At 34.0% G+C, this 18,764-nt stretch overlaps 1 protein-coding gene across 3 annotated transcripts in view; it reads left to right on the top strand.

Moving 5' to 3' along the window:
• Nucleotides 1-18,764, top strand: part of LOC145690578 (uncharacterized) — a 622,228-nt gene that overhangs the window by 237,378 nt on the left and 366,086 nt on the right. For all 3 annotated transcript variants that reach the window (XM_081765603.1, XM_081765604.1, XM_081765605.1), the window contains exon 8: nt 8,314-8,499. In XM_081765603.1, the coding sequence (XP_081621729.1) occupies nt 8,314-8,499 (186 nt within the window). The remainder of the gene's footprint in view (nt 1-8,313; nt 8,500-18,764) is intronic.

The raw sequence follows: 18,764 nt of genomic DNA, 5'->3' as shown, positions 1-18,764 counted from the left end.
ACACCCGGAGATTTGTGTTTCTTTAATTTCTTTATAGTAGTTCCTACTTCTATTCGGTTGGGTTCTGGAATATACGGTTCCGCGGGGTGTATCTCCTTTTCTCCATGCACACTAGTTTTCTCCATGCACACTAGAAATCTTTCCATCTATTTAAGATGCTATCCGTATCAGTGAGAACTGTACCGTCAGATTTCTTTAATATATAAGCACGAGGTTGATAGCCTTTCTTAAATTCACTGATCTCCTTATACATCTCCCGGATGTTTTTATTTTTACTATTATCTTCAAGTTCCTTAATTTTAGCTTTAAAAAAGTCGAATTTCTTTGTTCTAAATGTTTTGGAAGTTACCCGCCTCATATCTGCGAAATTTTGTGTATTTCGTTCGGATTTTTTAGCCAGCGTAATTTTGCCTGTTTTCTCTTCTCTGCTAGTCTATTGAATTCCTGGTCGAACCATGGTTTGTTCCTTCGTATGTCCGTATTTTTGTTTCCTTCCCCGTAAAACAATGTAAAATTTCCGGAATTCACAGATCCATTTCCTTCCCATCTAACTTCGTGAACTCATACTAGGTCCATCCTGTATTTCTCCAGCTCACTCGTTACGGATTTTAACGCGCCTGCCCTATAAAGACTTCTAATATTCCATGTTCCAAATCTCATGCCTATTTTCTTTTGCTGAGGTCGTGCCACGTTATCAGTCTTTGTCCGAGGCTTTTGTGAATATTTCTGAACAAGTGTTTTTTTTACAGGATGAGGTTGTTAGTCTTACCCAAACCCCCAAGCTGGAAGACCACTCCTAGTCGGCTGTCCGCGACTGCTTATTCAGTATATTCGCAGCTAACCTCTGTATGTAGAGGCCTTCTCCTCGATCCGCAACCTGAGGACGCGCCATGCCGTGGTGACAGGAACCCACGTTACACGGATATATATATATATATATATATATATATATATATATATATATATATATATATATATATATATATATATATATATATATATATATATATATATATATATATATATATAATCTTTAATTTTTCCTTCAATATGATTACTTTTGGAATGCTTTTATCATAACTCATTTGCGGTTAAAATCCATAAAAATTTAAACTTACACTATACATTTTTTTATCTAGCAAACTATTGCGAGGTTTATCAAATAATTGCGAGTTTTTAACATATAATTTATCACATTTTCTTCTCAGTACCTTCTCAACCATATTTTCATATTTATTTTTATTATTTAATATTTCTAATTCGTAAGATCTTCCTTTAACTTCTTCGTTCTTTAAATATTTCTTCTAGGCAAAGGCAGGATAGATAGGATAACCTCATTTATAACAAATACTTCGATTGACTAGATTGGTGTACGCCATATATCTTTTTCTGAAACAAACCTTCAGATTTACTTGCACGAACATAATCTCCAATTTTTTAGTTAGGCTTAACACGTATATATTCTTCCTTACACGTGTCTTCTACTATCATCTGCTCATTTTTCTTATCCATTTCTTCAGGATTTAAGCCAATTGTTTTATATCCTAGATTGAATAACCAATTCTTGTACGTAATATCAATATTCATTTCTAATTTTCTTGAGTAGTAAATTTTTCACACGTTTCGTTTAAAAGTTCTGTTAAAGTGTTTTACGATGATATCTTTTTACAACTGGGCTCTGAGTAATAACTGGTATTATATTTCCTTGTTAATTCTTTTAAGTCCTGGTTATAAAATTCTTTAATTCGATCAGTTTGTGAATTATGAATTTTTTAATTTCTAATTCTGATTCAAACGCTTCTGTAACACTCTTTCAACTCTTATCTTTAACAATAATAACAAGTGCATGTTTCGAAAACACTTGAGTTGTTCTTAATAAATAATTGCAGCGTTTATTTAATTTAATAATATGTTTTAATATATCACTTTGTATTTCAACAAAATCAGTCTGCCATAAATCATCCATACTTTTGTAATATTTAATTTCACAAAGTGTTTTCTTGTTGGTTTGTGGATTTCTTAGATAATGTTTTGTATAAAATATTCTAGTGTTTTTGTTTCACAAATTATGTTTTATTAATACCATATACGCAGCAAGTCTCTCTCTGTATATATCTTCAATTCTTCATTTTATCTATTCTAATTGTACAATTAGTTTTATCTGTATGCTTTTGAAACTTAACACAATATATCATCGCTACTATTTATTTAATAGGAAATTCTTTTTGTCCTCTTTCTGTATCCAAATTAACAAATAGTAATTTAATAGTAATAGTAAAATCGTTCTTTCAAAGATGAATTGTAATATGCTTGAAACGTAATTACATTATTCTTTTTTAATGTCAAAAGGAAAATTTCCTACTAAAGTATTTTTGTATTATAAAGATGCAAAAAAGCCGTCTTTTTTGAATCGATGGTTTTTTCACATGAAAAGCCGGCTTTTTTGAAAATAAAAACGAGAATTTTGGAAATTTTGGCTTTTTTCATTTTCATGATTTGTCTATCTAAATAGCTTTCTTATAGTATATTCTATAGTTAGATAAGAATTCCATGACCTAAATGCCATATTTCGCTCTGAAATTCACCATCAAGATGGATGGAGCACATGTTTTACGAATTAAAGCTAATATGAAGAATGTAGTATTTGAGGGCAATTTTAGAGGCTATTTAACTTTTGAGTTATCGACATTTTTTTCTTCTCTAGATCATTATAGTGTCTCATCCGTGTTTCATTTCTAACAGCTTAGTACTCTAGCTTCTAGCGCAAAAGTTAAACTTATGTTTTTCTATGTATCCGTCAAAGCGTACGTTTTTCAATATATCCGTCAAACCGTAGTTCCACATTTCTGTTATACTGTAGCTGTGCAACGATTTAGCAATAATTTTCCGGATACAATCTTGAATACTAATTTATACAAATAATCAGTAGCGGATTGAGAAAAGTACTTTGGGAGGGGTTTCTCTAATTGTTTCGCTTTCTAAAGTGTCCTAATTTTATTTGGGAGGAGCTTGAAGTTTATGAGTACAGGCATAATATTTTGTTTCGATGTTCTTAATAAATAAACATATTTGCTTCTTTCTTCTCATGTGGTCATCTTCCTTCGTAGTAAGTCTATCTAGCTCATGTATAAATCCATATTTCTTAATATATATGTGCTCTAATGGTTCCAGCTGACTTAATGCTATAGCATCATCACTTGCTATTGCATCATGTAAAAACTAATTCCTATTCCCAAGGATTTATATTCGTCTCTTTTCGCAAAATGAAATTTAGATAATTCAAATCTTATATCTGCTTCGATTTTCTTTATATATGTGTCTTGTAATGATTTTCAAATTTCTTCAAAAAACTTCTATCACGTTCTAATTATTTATTAACATTGCAATTATTTGATTCAATCTATTCTAAAGTTAGTACATCTTCTTAATCAAAACCGTTAGCTATTTGAAAAAAAAAAAAGCCGTTTCTTTTAAAAATCAGTCCATGATTCATTCTTTAATAGACATAATTTATTTAGCTCATAATGAAACCTATGATATAGAAATTTAGAATTAGTTTTAATTTTATATACATTAATGTTTTTCTTCTAAACATCACCAACATTATTTAATAGTTTTATTTCCTCATCACTAATATTAATATTTTGCAAATCAGCTTTCCATCAATAGCATCAATGAAGATATCCATATATATTAAGTAGTAAATGGTAATTCCAACACTAACTTCTCTAAAAACTTTTGTAACAAATTGTTATTCTTTTTTTGATTATTAACTTATTTCCAGTTTTATACTATGTTTTCTCAATAGCCATATAAAACATAATTTATATTTATAAAAGCTTTCTGTTCGCCAAAACAATCTTCGAACAAAGATAAAACAATCTCTCAAAGCGTTTGTGTTCCGTATGTAGTAAATTTAATGGTTTTTGATTGTAAAGTGGTAGCATATTATTTAGCTCGTAACTACTATCGTGAGGTCAAATTTGACCCCAGCGAACACATTTCTAGCAGTGGACAAAGTGTATTTTGCTTTAGTGAGGCATCATTCGTCTCTTCTCAGCTGACCTTGAGATGTCGTAGCGACCAGGTTTTCGTATCCATGCCCTTTGTGTTTCGATGTGGAAGACCTCTGGGCCCCAATAATCCCAGGATAGTACTTGCGCTATACGTTTTCTGCATTACATTTTTTTTCTGTGGTTTTCTTGGAAAGTGTTACGGAGATATGTGCAGAACTGCGAACGTGCAGAAGGTGGTTTCTTGCAATTTGCTACAAAATATTGGACGTTCATTGCGTAAATAATCACGTTTTTTTTTATCATCTTTCCGAATAACCAAGTAGGCTTCAGAAACAAGACTTAATGAACAGTGTTGAGACGACTCTCATTCAAGATCACCTAAAAGTAAGGTTTGAATGTGGGACACTTTCTTGTAGGCTTTGGCAGTCATTATCACGACTAACTGGGAACATCAATGAACACCCTCCGCAAACAGATGTTCCAGCTAAAAGGATTAGATATGCTATTTGTCCTCGAATTGATGACAAGAAACGTCCTTGGATTTGTTCTGTGTACAGTTCGCGGCATAGAAATTGTTACACAAATTCTAAGTCCAACTTAATAACACACTCTTGCCCCGTTTTCTTAAGCATCCAAAAATACATGTTTCAATCGATTACTTGCTTCTAGTATTTAACACAACTCCTCCCCCTCCTCCACCTCTCCTTGTCTAAAGCAGTGAGTGTGACGTAGTACGCTCTTTCCATTCAGCTGAAAAAGAAACAAGAATCAAGTTTACAACGTTATAGCTTTAAAACAGTATTTTCCATTCGTTTGTTCTGAAATATTTTTAAGAGCCTAAATTTAAGAAAAGTTACACAATGTTCCCAGAGCTTTATAAAACCCTTGAGATTCATTCTTTCCCTTCTTTAAAGACTGCAAGCTAGTAAGATGCTCCCTAAGAAATCTAAGGAAATTGCCAATAACGGCAGTAGGATTTGTGCTTCCAAAAGTCCGTAATGCACGCACAGAGCTCTAAAATATCTACTGATAGAAGTGACTGTTATTCAATGATTTATTTAATTTCTTTTCAGTAATTGCAAGCAAATGTTCCAGGGGCGTCATTTGGGCAAGACAGGAGGGTGTAATTCCCCCTCCATTGAGCTTCATAAATACGTATTGTTTGATCAAATGTATAGTAATACACTAATAAAAAAGACAAAATCTTATGTCGGTGGAGAATCTACCCCCGTCCCCCGAATAAAATCTAAAAGACACTGCTTTTAGCAAAAAACCCTATAGAGTTACAATAGCACATTGCTAGACAGCTTACATTTGGTTTCAAGAGTCGAAGGTTTGATGTCAAGCCATATGAGTTCCTGGGCGACATTGAGAGAGAGAGAGAGAGAGAGAGATTCAAGTATGGAGACAGAGAGGGATTATTTATATTCACAAATTTAGAATTGGGGAAAAATGATCGGACAGCATGCGTATTATGACGAAAATTGTGATTTTGTGGAACAGAAGAAGGGAAGGTTTCCAAGTGCGATCATTTTAGGCAGTTCTCGAATTAAGATGGAGAACTCTTTTTATAGCATCAGATGATTACGAAGGCAGAGGAAGATCTTAAGAACTGAGGGATTAAGAATTTGAAAAATCAGAATATTCCGAGACGGGTTTCGAACCACGAACCTTGTAGTTATCGAACCATGACTTCATCTATTTTGCTACGGAGAACTCTATGTACTCGTTTACATACGTTCCCTTTAGCTATGTTGAAAGCTAACTTAATGGGATATTGCAAAATTTGACTCGGTGGATGCGCCGTTTAGATAGAACGTAAACCTCTTGTAACTTAGTTACAATTTTTCGTGGCGGATATAAATCATTGATCAGGTAATGCCCACTGCTTTGAAACAAATGCAGAGTATGAGAATTAAATTAGTCATATCTGTTGTTTCGTGTAGAGAAGAAACAAATTTGTGAAACAAAGGTTTAAGAACAACTCAAGTTATTAATATAAACTTTGCCGAAGGTTATTCACTTATATCATCATAAAAGGTATACGAAAGACGATCTGAAATGAAGAAACACAACTTTGCAAGCGGAGGCAGAGAAACCTACACTAACGAGACTAAAGACGAATCATTTAGCGCGTTGTTAACGTGGTTCAGTGGCAGTTCGTTGTGAGACGCGGTGTAGTGAACCTCGTGTGTGAGCTCCGCTGCAACTTGATTATACGTTCGCCTTCACGGCCTTTGTGTTTGATACAATTTCAGTTGTGTGTCTGTCAGTATACCTAATCAGGATATTTGCATAGTTTGGTTATTGAATATTAGTTGTTGTGTCACTCTACAATAGTTTTGCACAACTTACAATTAATGCTTTACTCAAAACTACACTTCGAATTGCATTTGAGAAGATGACGCGTAATATTAGGCCCAGTGTAGCCAGGATACAGGCTTGGTTAACAAATGACTTGCAGTTACAAATTAAGGATATTGCAGCGATTCAACTTCTTAATGAGGATTATAGTTTGTACATCATGTTTAAATGTCAAGATCACATGGACACCTTTCTTCGTCAGCACCCGGAAACCATTAATTTTGAGCATGAAAATGGCACAATAATTCCAGATTTTATTCGGGGAGGGGGGTAGATCTCCGCCGACATAAGAATTTCTCTTTTTTATTAGTGTATTACTATACATTTGATCAAACAATATGTATTTATGAAGCTCAAGGGAGGGGAAATTAAACCCTCCTGTCTTGCCCAAATGACGCCCCTGGAACATTTGCTTACAATTACTGAAAAGAAATTAAATGAATCATTGATTAACAGTCATTTCTATCAGTAGATATTTTAGAGCTCTGTGCGTGCATTACAGACTTTTGGAAGCACAAATCCTACTGCCGTTATTGGCAATTTCCTTAGATTTCTTAGGGATCATCTTGCTAGCTTGCAGTCTTTAAAGAAGGGAAAGAATGAAACTCAAGGGTTTTATAAAGCTCTGGGAACATTGTGTGACTTCGTAAATTTAGGCTCTTAATAACATTTCAGAACAAACGAATGGAAAATACTGTTTTAAAGTTATAACGTTGTAAACTTGATTCTTGTTTCTTTTTCAGCTGAATGGAAAGAGTGTACTACGTCACACACACTGCTTTAGACAAGAAGAGGTGGAGGAGGTGGAGGAGTTGTGTTAAATACTAGAAGCAAGTAATCGATTGAGACATGTATTTCTGGATGCATAAGAAAGCGGGGCAAGAGTTTGTTATTAATTTGGACTTAGAATGTGTGTAACAATTTCTATGCCGCGAACTGTACCCTAGATCCTCGAATTTGTGATGACTCTTTCGAGAGCTTCAAGTCCCAAACCAAAATGATTAAGATCATTTTGTGGGTAAAAAAGTATAGGCTGAGATGAGCCACTAACTGGTTCAAAGTTGTCATCTTTTATGTCACTTTCCTGACTCCGCGAACTGGAATCTCTAACGCACTCTATAAGTGATTAAGGTTTCCCGATAAGAATGTTCTGACCGTGACCCACAGGCCTTTTGGTTGAATAAATTTTTAGGTAAACTACCTTCTTATTTCTTGCACTGAGGCCAACATTTCATAAGAGCACAAGTGGCAATCGTCACTATGATTCTTAGGCTCACTCCAAATCATAAGAATTCCAAATGGCATAGACACCTGTTTTTTCTTACACTAATTTCTCACAGATTCAATACAAGAATGCCACATTTTGTGGAGTCCATGGTTTCAATTGGTCACCAAGTTTTATATAAAAATAAGGGTAATATGCTTTTTTTAAACAATTTCCCTAATTCCTTACCTTTGTCTCTTAGAAACAAACTCACCGCAAATATAACAAAGCACATCCGGACTATTTTTACAACCACAACTTGGCAATTCGTTGATGACAGCACACGAACACAGTCATAGAAGTAAATCCACCTGAAATTCTAGTGTTACGCAAGTTCATTTGTGCATGTGTTAACTGAAAAAAATCAATATAGAACTAAAAACATATATCAGGATTGTATCCGACATTGTTATGCACATTGCACAATTAGTAAATAGATAACTATCATCTAGCAACCTCTTGATGAACTAGAGAGCAAAAAGGAACTAGTAGATTCTAGCGTAACTGGTGAATTGCTAGTAATTGTAGGGTGACGTAAAAACTGATGCCAGATTCTGAATGAGCGACCTCATAAACATCCAATCTACCTGAAATTTTGAAAACAAGAATACGAGATAATTACCGTATTATACAAAAAGTTCTCTAATTTTTACACTATTTTCCTTGCAGAATTTTGTGGATTGTTACTTACATTGGTTTTACTGGTGGTGCAATTTGGGCTTCTGTCTCACTTTGGAGAAAATATTATCACAATGCAGTCATATATGAAGTCCAGACTGAAGATAATTTAACATTAGGGAAGTCCTTAAATCTCTCATTGGTATCGTGTTTCTATGAGGAAGATCTCCATGGAGTGTAAGTAATTATTACGACAAGGTAGGAATCTGTGCGATGTTCTGAGTCTGTTAATGCTACTTACTGATCAATGTATTGTTTGATTTTGACATTTAATTATATTTGGATTAAGTTCGTCTATGTTAAATATCATGATGTAGAATAATTCGATGTACGAACTGCTCATTTACGTTTTCGCTAATAATTCTGCAGCTTACATGGATGATTGCTAGAACATTAAGGTACTTTTAAACAAATTGAATATACAAAAGTAGCTTAATTAGAGAGTTGATAAAGAATATACAATTCAGCCGATTTATAAATATGCAATTCTAAGCTATTTTTCTAGCTGAACCTAGATTTGGAATTTTTAAATAGATGTCAACCTACGTTAAATGATACTTTGTGTTTAATTGTAATTCATTGCTTTTTGATGTGTTTATTTGATTCAAAATATTACAACTTTAGTTGAAAGACCAATAAATCATACTAAAATAGTTACTTTATTAGTTAAAAAGGATGTTGTTTTGTCTCTACAATTGTAAGTAGTTATAGCTCGGAGGCTTGTATTATCTGTCAGGAAAGTAAATGTACACGTATTTTTCGAGTCTGGCATTCCTGCTCTCCATCCGTGGAAAATATGAGAATTAAATCAATCAAATGTTTACTGAGGGGCAAAAAGAAAAGTTTAATCTGAATAAGACATTGCAGAGGGACACAAGCTGTGAATACGAAGAGTGCATAGTGTAAATAAAGGACGACACCAAAAGAGAAAGCCAGAAACAGCTGTTAAACTTAGAAAAAAGAGTAAAAATTGTTGAAATGGGAAAATAAAACACAAATACAAAAAATACGCCGACAACTAAACGATCACCATGCCATGATCTTGGTGTAGTGGTTAAGGTGCTGGCTTACAAATGCAAAGGTCGCCAGTTTGAATCTTCAGTGAGGACTTTTTTTAAAAAGTTTTGTTAATAATACATGCAGCTCATGAGAGATGGTAAAAGAGGTCGTATTTAGTCTTTCGTAGCAATTATTATTGGTAATGTTTAGTACTGATAATACTTTTTGTCTTTGCGTATTGCTTTTATTCTTTTCTTCATTTCAAAAGAGAAGACTATATGAACAAATGCCACCAAAATTCCTCATATTTTGAATGTAAACGCCATTTGCAATTAGTAAAGAATAAAAATTGAACGTTCCGATGTAGCTGCAAAAAGTAAAAAGAAAAACATGGAAGTAGACCATACTCATGGTTATTAAAAATACAATTTCTACATGCCTTACACCTCCCGACCACGTTTCTACGTTAGCAAGTAAGAGGTTTGTGTTTAGGTCAGTCTGGTTAATACGTTTTGCAAAGGGGCCCGGTTTAGCTCTGACGCACCACAGGTGCGAGAAGGGAGCAAAACACTTTTTCTCTCTCCCTCTGTGTGTCTATTTATCTATCTATCTGTATATATATATAACGCTATTTGTGAATGCCATAGCCACCCTAATTTTCAGCGGTTTGAGATTAAACTTGGCACAAACATTAATTGTTGAAATATCTTAAGTTCGTTAACCAGAATAATCAGACGAAAATGTTCAAAATGGAGGCCCTTTAAACTCTTGAAAACTTCCAAGGGAACCAAATTTCGCCCATAAATGCGTATTCAGAAAGTTTGAATAACTTTTCCTCTTTACTGAAATATATGTGTGCAGAGACTTATTGAAATATTGGACCCGATTAATCGCATAAAGTATGTTCACACCCTTTCGCTACGATCAGGCTTTTTTTCAGGAGGGGGTTATTTTCGTATCGGAACAAGATGATTGTTAGTGATCATATGAAATTACAACATTGAAAATGAAGTAACTTGTGAAACGTGTTATTTTAAAAAATAATATAATAAATGTGCTTTCCTCTAACACAGAGAACTGTAAATCATGTATTTCGAGTTCGGGAGTGTGCGTGGCGAGGAGTGTTATTTGATTTGCTTTTTAGTAACACATTGCATTGCAAATAAAGGTAGGCAACATTAGTGGTAAGTAAAATAATAATAATAATAATAATAATAATAATAATAATAATAATAATAATAATAATAATAATAATAATAATAATAATAATAATAATAATTGGTGTTGTTTCTGGCAAGGCAATATCTTCCTCAATTCTTCTTCAAACGTAATGATTGTAACGCCATATCTCCCTTACAACCAAATATTAGCAATTTATATCGAGAGAGCGGGAAACTGTTGAGTGATGGGAGCAACGTTGGACAGTATGCACTCACAGTACTCAGAAAAATAAGCGATTTCAATGCAAAATGAACGAAAAGTCATTGCCATGGGTAGTCATGGAGCCAAGCAGAGCCCTATTTAGGCAAAATGTCGATAACTTATATCGAAAGAACAGGAGGTGATAGTGAGATGGGACCAACGTTGGACACCGTGGACTCATAAGGCGCCTCGAAAAAAATTAGGGATGGGGGCGCCAGCCAGCCTTACTTATTTCTACATAATAATATAAAATTATATTGTCGAAATACACACACGAGTTAGCTAGTAATATTTCATATTATTATTATTATCGACAGCGTCTTTTCATTACGTGTGCATGTTTGACATGAAGCCAAAGAGAAGATCCATCATTAGTAGAAAGAATAAGAATAGCCAGTTACTTTAATTGTGAACGACGGCGGAAAATACGAAAAGGGTGACAACCTTAGTGAAAAGAAACAATAGTTTCTCTCAAATGGATAAAAAATCAAACCGAGATAGATTCGAACTCGAATACACGGCGCGAACAGCCAGTTCATTGTCCACTTTTTTTTTTAACTTACTAACCGAACGTGCTTTAGTAACTTACTTATTGCTAATTTTACTTGCTTCACTCCTTTAACTTGCTTTTTCTAATAACATATAACAACAGGGATACGAACACAGAAACATCGAGGACAGTTAAAAATCATAGATGCTCTCCCGCCTGGAATCGAACCCGGGACACCATATACCAAAGGCGCACGTGCTAGCCACTAGACCAGCAGGCAGGGCACTGCTCACTTTCTGTGTCGTTAGGGATTACGACCACTGTATTGCCAGCTATCACTTCTGTGGGTTGTATATTATGATCACATGTTTCTTCTTTGCTGGAAGAGTTAAACTTACATTCTATGTAATACATGAGGTATTTAGACCTACATGCTCTTCATATAATGTAATAAAAGGGTCATGCTGGGAATAAGAAAAAGAACATTTCCTTGGACAAAACGGAAACTATTGGCATCAGAAATATTTATCTACGAGGCATGCGCAGTAGTTTACTTCAGAATAGTTACTGTTTAGTTCAGCAAACGAAGAAAGGGGTATAAAAAAGCAAATATGTCGCGTCAACGAGATCGGCCAGAGTTGACAGAGGCGGAAGCAGATGTGTAGTAATACAACAACTTGGTTATATTGATAATTGGTTATTTATTCTGTAGTAGATCGTATCACAACTTTACGGGAGAGCAGAGAAAGACTTACTAACGCTGTCCTTTAGTAAGCTTTAGTAACACGATCATACAGACACAAATGGATGTAACTGTGAGTACTACAACTTGAATTTAACGAAAGCCGTTTAGATATTCAGTGGTTTGCAGGGTTGTATACGACACAAAAAGTTAAGACACAATACAATTCTTCATACCTCAGCTTCCAGTAACTAGATACATGCAATTTCTGGATAGATACTGAAACTGCTGTCGTATTTTAATACATGACGTATTGCAGGATACAAAATGCTTTGCATTACTTGTTTATTTGTAGACAGCTACTAGCTTAGTGTTCTGAAAGGTTGTGTATAAACTAGACACAGTCAATTCCGGAATTATTACTTTTTGGACTCCCAAAAGTAAAACCGTACAAATTCCGGAATTCGGAAAATTCCGATTTTGGAATAATTCCGGAATTCGGAAAAATCCGGAATTTAGAAATTTCTAATTTCCTTTACATTCCGGAATTCGGAACAATCCGGATTTTTTTCGAAATTCGGAGTTTTTCTCAATTCCGGAATTTTCTTAATTCCGGATTCTTCCCGAGTTCCGGAATTCTTCTGAATTATGGAGTTTAACTGAGTTTCATAATTTTCCGAAATCCGGAAAGTGAAAGTTCCGTTTCCAAAAAATGAATTTATTTTGGTTAATATGAATCGTGGTGGAAATAAGTCTTTGACCAGGTAATGGCCACTGCTTTGAAAGAAATGGGGTGTATGAGAATTCAATCTGTCATATTTGTAGTTTCGTGTGGAGAAAAACCAATCTTGTGAACCAACGGTTTAAGAAAAACTAAAGTTATTAATGTAAACTTTTCCGACATCATAAAAGAAATACGAAAGACATTTTGAATCGAACAAATATAACATACAAGTTTGCAAGCGGAGACAAAGAAACCTAACGTAATCAGACTAAAGACGAATCATTTACCGCGTAGCGATCAAGGTCAAGCTGTTTTCCAGGGCGAGTTTCGAGTTGAGTCGAGTTTGATAATGGCTTGCTCGCTCGTTCAGCTCGTTTTAACCCTTTTTTAAATAATGGCGTGATTAGACTTGAAAGCGAAAGCCATGAGAAATGTAAGCACTAATGTGGAATACTTTTTACTGTTGCTCAGGACAGGGGTGCGTCTCGTCTCGTAATTTTAGTGCATCTTGTGGGGCAATTTTTGTGTATCTCGTCTCGTCTAGATAACGAGAAGACAAGGTTTTTTCTTTATTATTACGAGACAGCCTCAAATGTCGTAATCACCAATATAAGTATATACTGTTGTTCTTAAAATCAAGGCTGAGACCTTCACTGTCGAATTTTTTAGCCCAAGCAGAAGACCAACTCGGGTAGCGATATCAACCGGCTCGGCTCGTATCAACTGAGCGAACAGCTCGAGTCGGCTCGGTTGGGATGAGCCGATAACCCGAGCCGGCTCAGTTGGAACAAGCCATCGACTCAGCTTAATTGAGCCGATGGCTCGAGCATTCTCGGTTGGGATGGGTCCCCTACTCGGCTCATGTGAACCGGTTTAAGCCAGCTAAGTTGAAATTAGTCCATCGGCACGTTTCGATTCAGCTCAACTAAGCCGATGGCTCAAATCGGCTCGGTTGGTTGAGCTGTTGGCTCGGCTCACTTCTTGGTTCGGTTCGATAGTGAATGAGCTGTAAGCCGAGCAGCTCGAGCCGTTGATAAGCCTAAACCCGGTCCCAGCTGTTTTGAACATGTTTGGTTGAAGCCTTTAACTTTTAACAATTTTTTGCTCGAGCCCGAAAACTTGCCCCTTCGGAACTCAAACTCAGAACTCGAGCGATGTCCTTCCCTCCTGAAGACTTCTCGACGACCGAGATCGACAGTCAATTAGCTTTTACTATTCATATACAAACCGTATGTCTTTTAAAGATTATACACTGTGTTGATATAATAATAATAATAATAATAATAATAATAATAATAATAATAATAATAAAAGTAGTTTTGGTTGCCTTTGAAATTTGGCAAAACTTACTTAAAAGTAGAGATTTCGGGGAAAGGGTTCCGTACCTTAAAGACAGTGGCGTAGGGAAGGGGGGGCCCGGAGGGGCCGGCCCCCCCCAAAGAGGTCCGACAATGTACTTTGGTACTTTGATGTTTGTAATTTTTTATATATTTTTATGTTATATATTTTTTGTTTGTAATTTTTCTATATGTGCCTATAACAGCACTTGCCCCCCCCCAAACACACATCCTCGCTACGCTACTGCTTCAAGACACACCTCTGCAACTACCAACATTTTAAACTACAACGTTCCATTGAAGTTTCATGTAGAAAGTATTCTACTGTATGTTTTAAGGAAAATAACTGTAATAAATATAACTGAATATCACGCAACAGTAAGGCATATAATAAACTAATTTTTAGGATATGCGGAGGTAAATATAAAAAGCTTTGCTACAAAATACCTACACAGAGCATAATTCAATGAGCTCTGAAATATAATGCAACGAAATAGCCTATGAGATACAGTCTACAGAGCAATTGTTACTTAAAGAATTGACATACACTATTTCGAGAATCAAGACAAGACGGGAAATGTTTACCATACTTTTCGTCTCGTCTCGATTCTCATCTCCAAAGAGAGACGAAAATTTTGAGTTAGCCTTGACCCGTCTCGAATGTAAAATGTTAATTCTCATGTTATTTTATTTGTTTAAGAAACGAGATGAGAAACTCCTCTTCTCGTGAGCAACATTAAACCAAACCGAAATATTCTTTCCAACTGTCACGTTTCTGCTTGCAATGGTATGACCTGAGCGATAATTAGCTCCTAGCTTTTAATCTTCTACGAGATAATAATAATTATTATTAGTTTATTATTATTATTATTATTATTCCTGAAGACTTGATAGTTCAAATATTGAAACATCCGAGTATTCAAATATCTTAATATAATAAAACATATGTTATCGCTGATCAATCGCCGTCAAAAATCCTAAAGTAAAAAAAAATTACAATGTTCATTCGCACAAGTACCTTGACCACTGAACCGCGATCGCTACGCGGTAAAAGATTCGCTTTTAGTATGGTTACGTTAGGTTTCTTTGTCTCCGCTTGCAAACTTGTATGTTATATTTCTTCGATTCAAAATGCCTTTCGTATTTCTTTTATGAAGTCGGAAAAGTTTACATTAATAACTTGAGTTGTTCTTAAACCGCTGGTTCACAAGTTTGTTTTTTCTCCACACGAAACTACAAATATGACAGATTGAATTCTCGTACACCCCATTTCTTTCAAAGAAGACGCCATTACCTGGTAAAAGACTTATTTCCACCACGATTCATATTAACCAAAATAAATTCATTTTTCGGAAGCGGAACTTTCACTTTCCGGATTTCGGAAAATTATGAAATTCAGTTTAATTCCGGAATTCAGAAAAATTTCGGAACTCGGAAACAATTCGGAATTTAGAAAATTCCGGAATTGAGAAAAACTCCGGATTTCGAAAAAAATCGGATTTTTCCGAATTCCGGAATGTAAAGGAAATCAGAAATTTCTAAATTCCGGATTTTTCCGAATTCCGGAATTATTCCAAAATCGGAATTTTCCGAATTCCGGAATTTGTACGGTTTTACTTTCGGGAGTCCAAAAAGTAATAATTCCGGAATTGACTGTGTCTAGTTTATACACAACCTTTCAGAACACTAAGCTAGTAGCTGTCTACAAATAAACAAGTAATGCAAAGCATTTTGTATCCTGCAATACGTCATGTATTAAAATACGACAGCAGTTTCAGTATCTATCCAGAAATTGCATGTATCTAGTTACTGGAAACTGAGGTATGAAGAATTGTATTGTGTCTTAACTTTTTGTGTCGTATACAACCCTGCAAACCACTGAATATCTAAACGGCTTTCGTTAAATTCAAGTTGTAGTACTCACAGTTACATTCATTTGTGTCTGTATGATGGTGCTACTAAAGCTTACTATAGGACAGCGTTAGTAAGTCTTTCTCTGCTCTCCCGTAAAGTTGTGATACGATCTACTACAGAATAAATAACCAATTATCAATTTAACCAAGTTGTTGTATTACTACACATCTGCTTCCGCCTCTGTCAACTCTGGCCGATCTCGTTGACGTGACATATTTGCTTTTTTATACCCCTTTCTTCGTTTACTGAACTAAACAGTAACTATTCTGAAGTATACTACTGCGCATGCCTCGTAGATAAATATTTCTGATGCCAATAGTTTCCGTTTTGTCCAAGGAAATGTTCTTTTTCTTATTCCCAGCATGACCCTTTTATTACATTATATGAAGAGCATGTAGGTCTAAATACCTCATGTATTACATAGAATGTAAGTTTAAATCTTCAAGCAAAGAAGAAACATCTGATCATAGTATACAACCCACAGAAGTGATAGCTGGCAATACAGTGGTCGTAATCCCTAACGACACAGAAAGTGAGCAGTGCCCTGCCTGCTGGTCTAGTGGCTAGCAAGTGCGCCTTTGGTGTATGGTGTCCCGGGTTCGATTCCCGGCGGGAGAGCATCTATGATTTTTAACTGTCCTCGATGTTTCTGTGTTCGTGTCCCTGTCGTTATGTTATTAGAAAAAGCAAGTAAAATTAGCAATAAGTAAGTTTTATATATATATAAGTAAGTTTTATGTAAGCTTTATATATATATATATATAAGTAAGATTTATATATATATATAAGTAAGTTATATAAATATGTATATAAGTTTATATAAGTAAGTTTTATAAGTTAAGTAAGTAAGCAATTATAATCTTTAATCTGTCTTAAATGTAGTTTAAGATTTAAGGATTTTCCATAATACTCATAATATACAAAACTAAATTACTCATCACCACAAAATTTCCTACTGCATTGTCACGAAAGGTAATATTTCAAGTACTTTTTGTTTGTTCTTTTCTTTACCCTATTTTAGTACTTTTTAATCGGTATTGATTAATCGCTAAACATCTGTATTGTGTATTATTTTATTCACAACAATATTGATACTGCAACAACTTTTATAATAAACATTTTAAGGTTTGTATCAGCAAGAAGTTAAATACATTATATTTCACCATAAAATTTACTCTGTCTATGAAACTACTATTTGGCCATAAAACCTTAAGAACTTAATATACGTTTTATCGCTTTTCTTATCTAATACTTTTCCTACAATATACTCATCTTTATATTTATATTTAAATAGTTCTCCTTCGTAAAATATTCCCTTGACTTCGTTGTTTAAACAATTTGCTCTATATGGTGATACATTAGAAGAAATAAGTCTGTTGTCCGTTTAACTCCTCACTAACAAAAAATAGTTCTGTTGTTCGATTTTCTATATCGTTTCTGAAACAAATCTTTTGGTGTACTTATACGAAAATAAACAGAAATTTTATATTTAGGTTTAAGATATTTACATTCATTCTCATTCACACTTGCTAATATTACTTAATTACTTTCATTAACTTCTACAGGCTTTATACATATTGTCCTAAGTATTTTATTATTAACTTCTACAGGTTTTATAGAAGTTGTGGTAAGTATTTTATTATTATACTGATTAACCAATCCTTGAAATATTTATAAACATTTATATTTTCTTCGAGTAGTATTTTTACGTGTTGTTTAACGGACTTGTTAGTACGTACTTCGATAAAAGTATTTTAACACTACGTTATGTAACGATTAATATTGACTTGTCACAGAAACTCTTTAAAATCTTTTTATAAAGTTCTTTACGTTCATCGGTTTGTAAGATGTAAGGTTTTCGAATTTCTAATGCTTATTCAAATGCTTTGATAAAACTAATATCTGCTTCTTGTTTAACTGGAGTAGCAAACTTGTATATTGAAAATTCGTCAATTGTTGCTGGAAAATATTTATAGCGTTTAATCAATTCAGAAATACTGTTATTACCGCCACTATTCATCTCTACAAGGTGTGTTTGATATAAAGTATCAGTTAACTTTGTAACAATATTTCATCTGGTAAAGGTATTTCTTTGTGTTTTGTGAATTGTTTCAATAATTCCTTCTCTAACATCTTTACTTTCTTGTATTTAATCATTCTTTTTTACAAATTATTTTTATTTCATACCATATACACTACACATATTTTCTTCGTATATATTCGATGTCATTGTTCTATTCTAATAATATCTCTCTCTCTATCAATATGATTGTTACACTTAACACATCATCGTCACAAATTAAATAAGAGTAAATTATTATTATAGATAAAAATATATTTCGATAAACAGAATAGTTGTTCTTCGGAAGCTGATGTATCATGTGCTTGAAACATTACATCTTTCTTTTCGTCTAAATGAAAATTTTCTACAATGTAATCTATTTAAAAGCATTTATCCACGGATAGTTACGTATCCATAATCGGTCCATTTTAGATAAATTTGTAACTATTGAATATACTACAAATTATTAACATTAGATCTTTAACATTTTTGTTTTTAAGTTTACATGACAATATCATAATTTCTCTCTTCATAAGGGCCATATTTGCTCCTTTGTTTTCCTTTTGATCATCTTCTTTTGTAGGAAGTTTATCGATATTTAAGTAAAATAATCTTTCTCGATACATGTCTAGGAATTGCTCAAGATGACTTAAAGTTTAGTATAATATCCTGCAATCTCTCAAGAAGTATGCAGAAAATCCCTTAAAATCATATACAAGCGTTTCTTCCGTATGTTGGAAATTTAATGGCTTTTGATCCGTAAAGTAGTGGCGTATTAAATAAACATAACCAAAGTACTTTGAATATTTATT

This window comes from Thermobia domestica, chromosome 7 (assembly GCF_964235325.1).
Source record: "Thermobia domestica chromosome 7, izTheDome1.hap1.1, whole genome shotgun sequence".
NCBI lineage: Eukaryota > Metazoa > Arthropoda > Insecta > Zygentoma > Lepismatidae > Thermobia > Thermobia domestica.
Note: the sequence above shows the minus strand (reverse complement) of the source record. Positions and strands in the feature narration are given on the sequence as shown.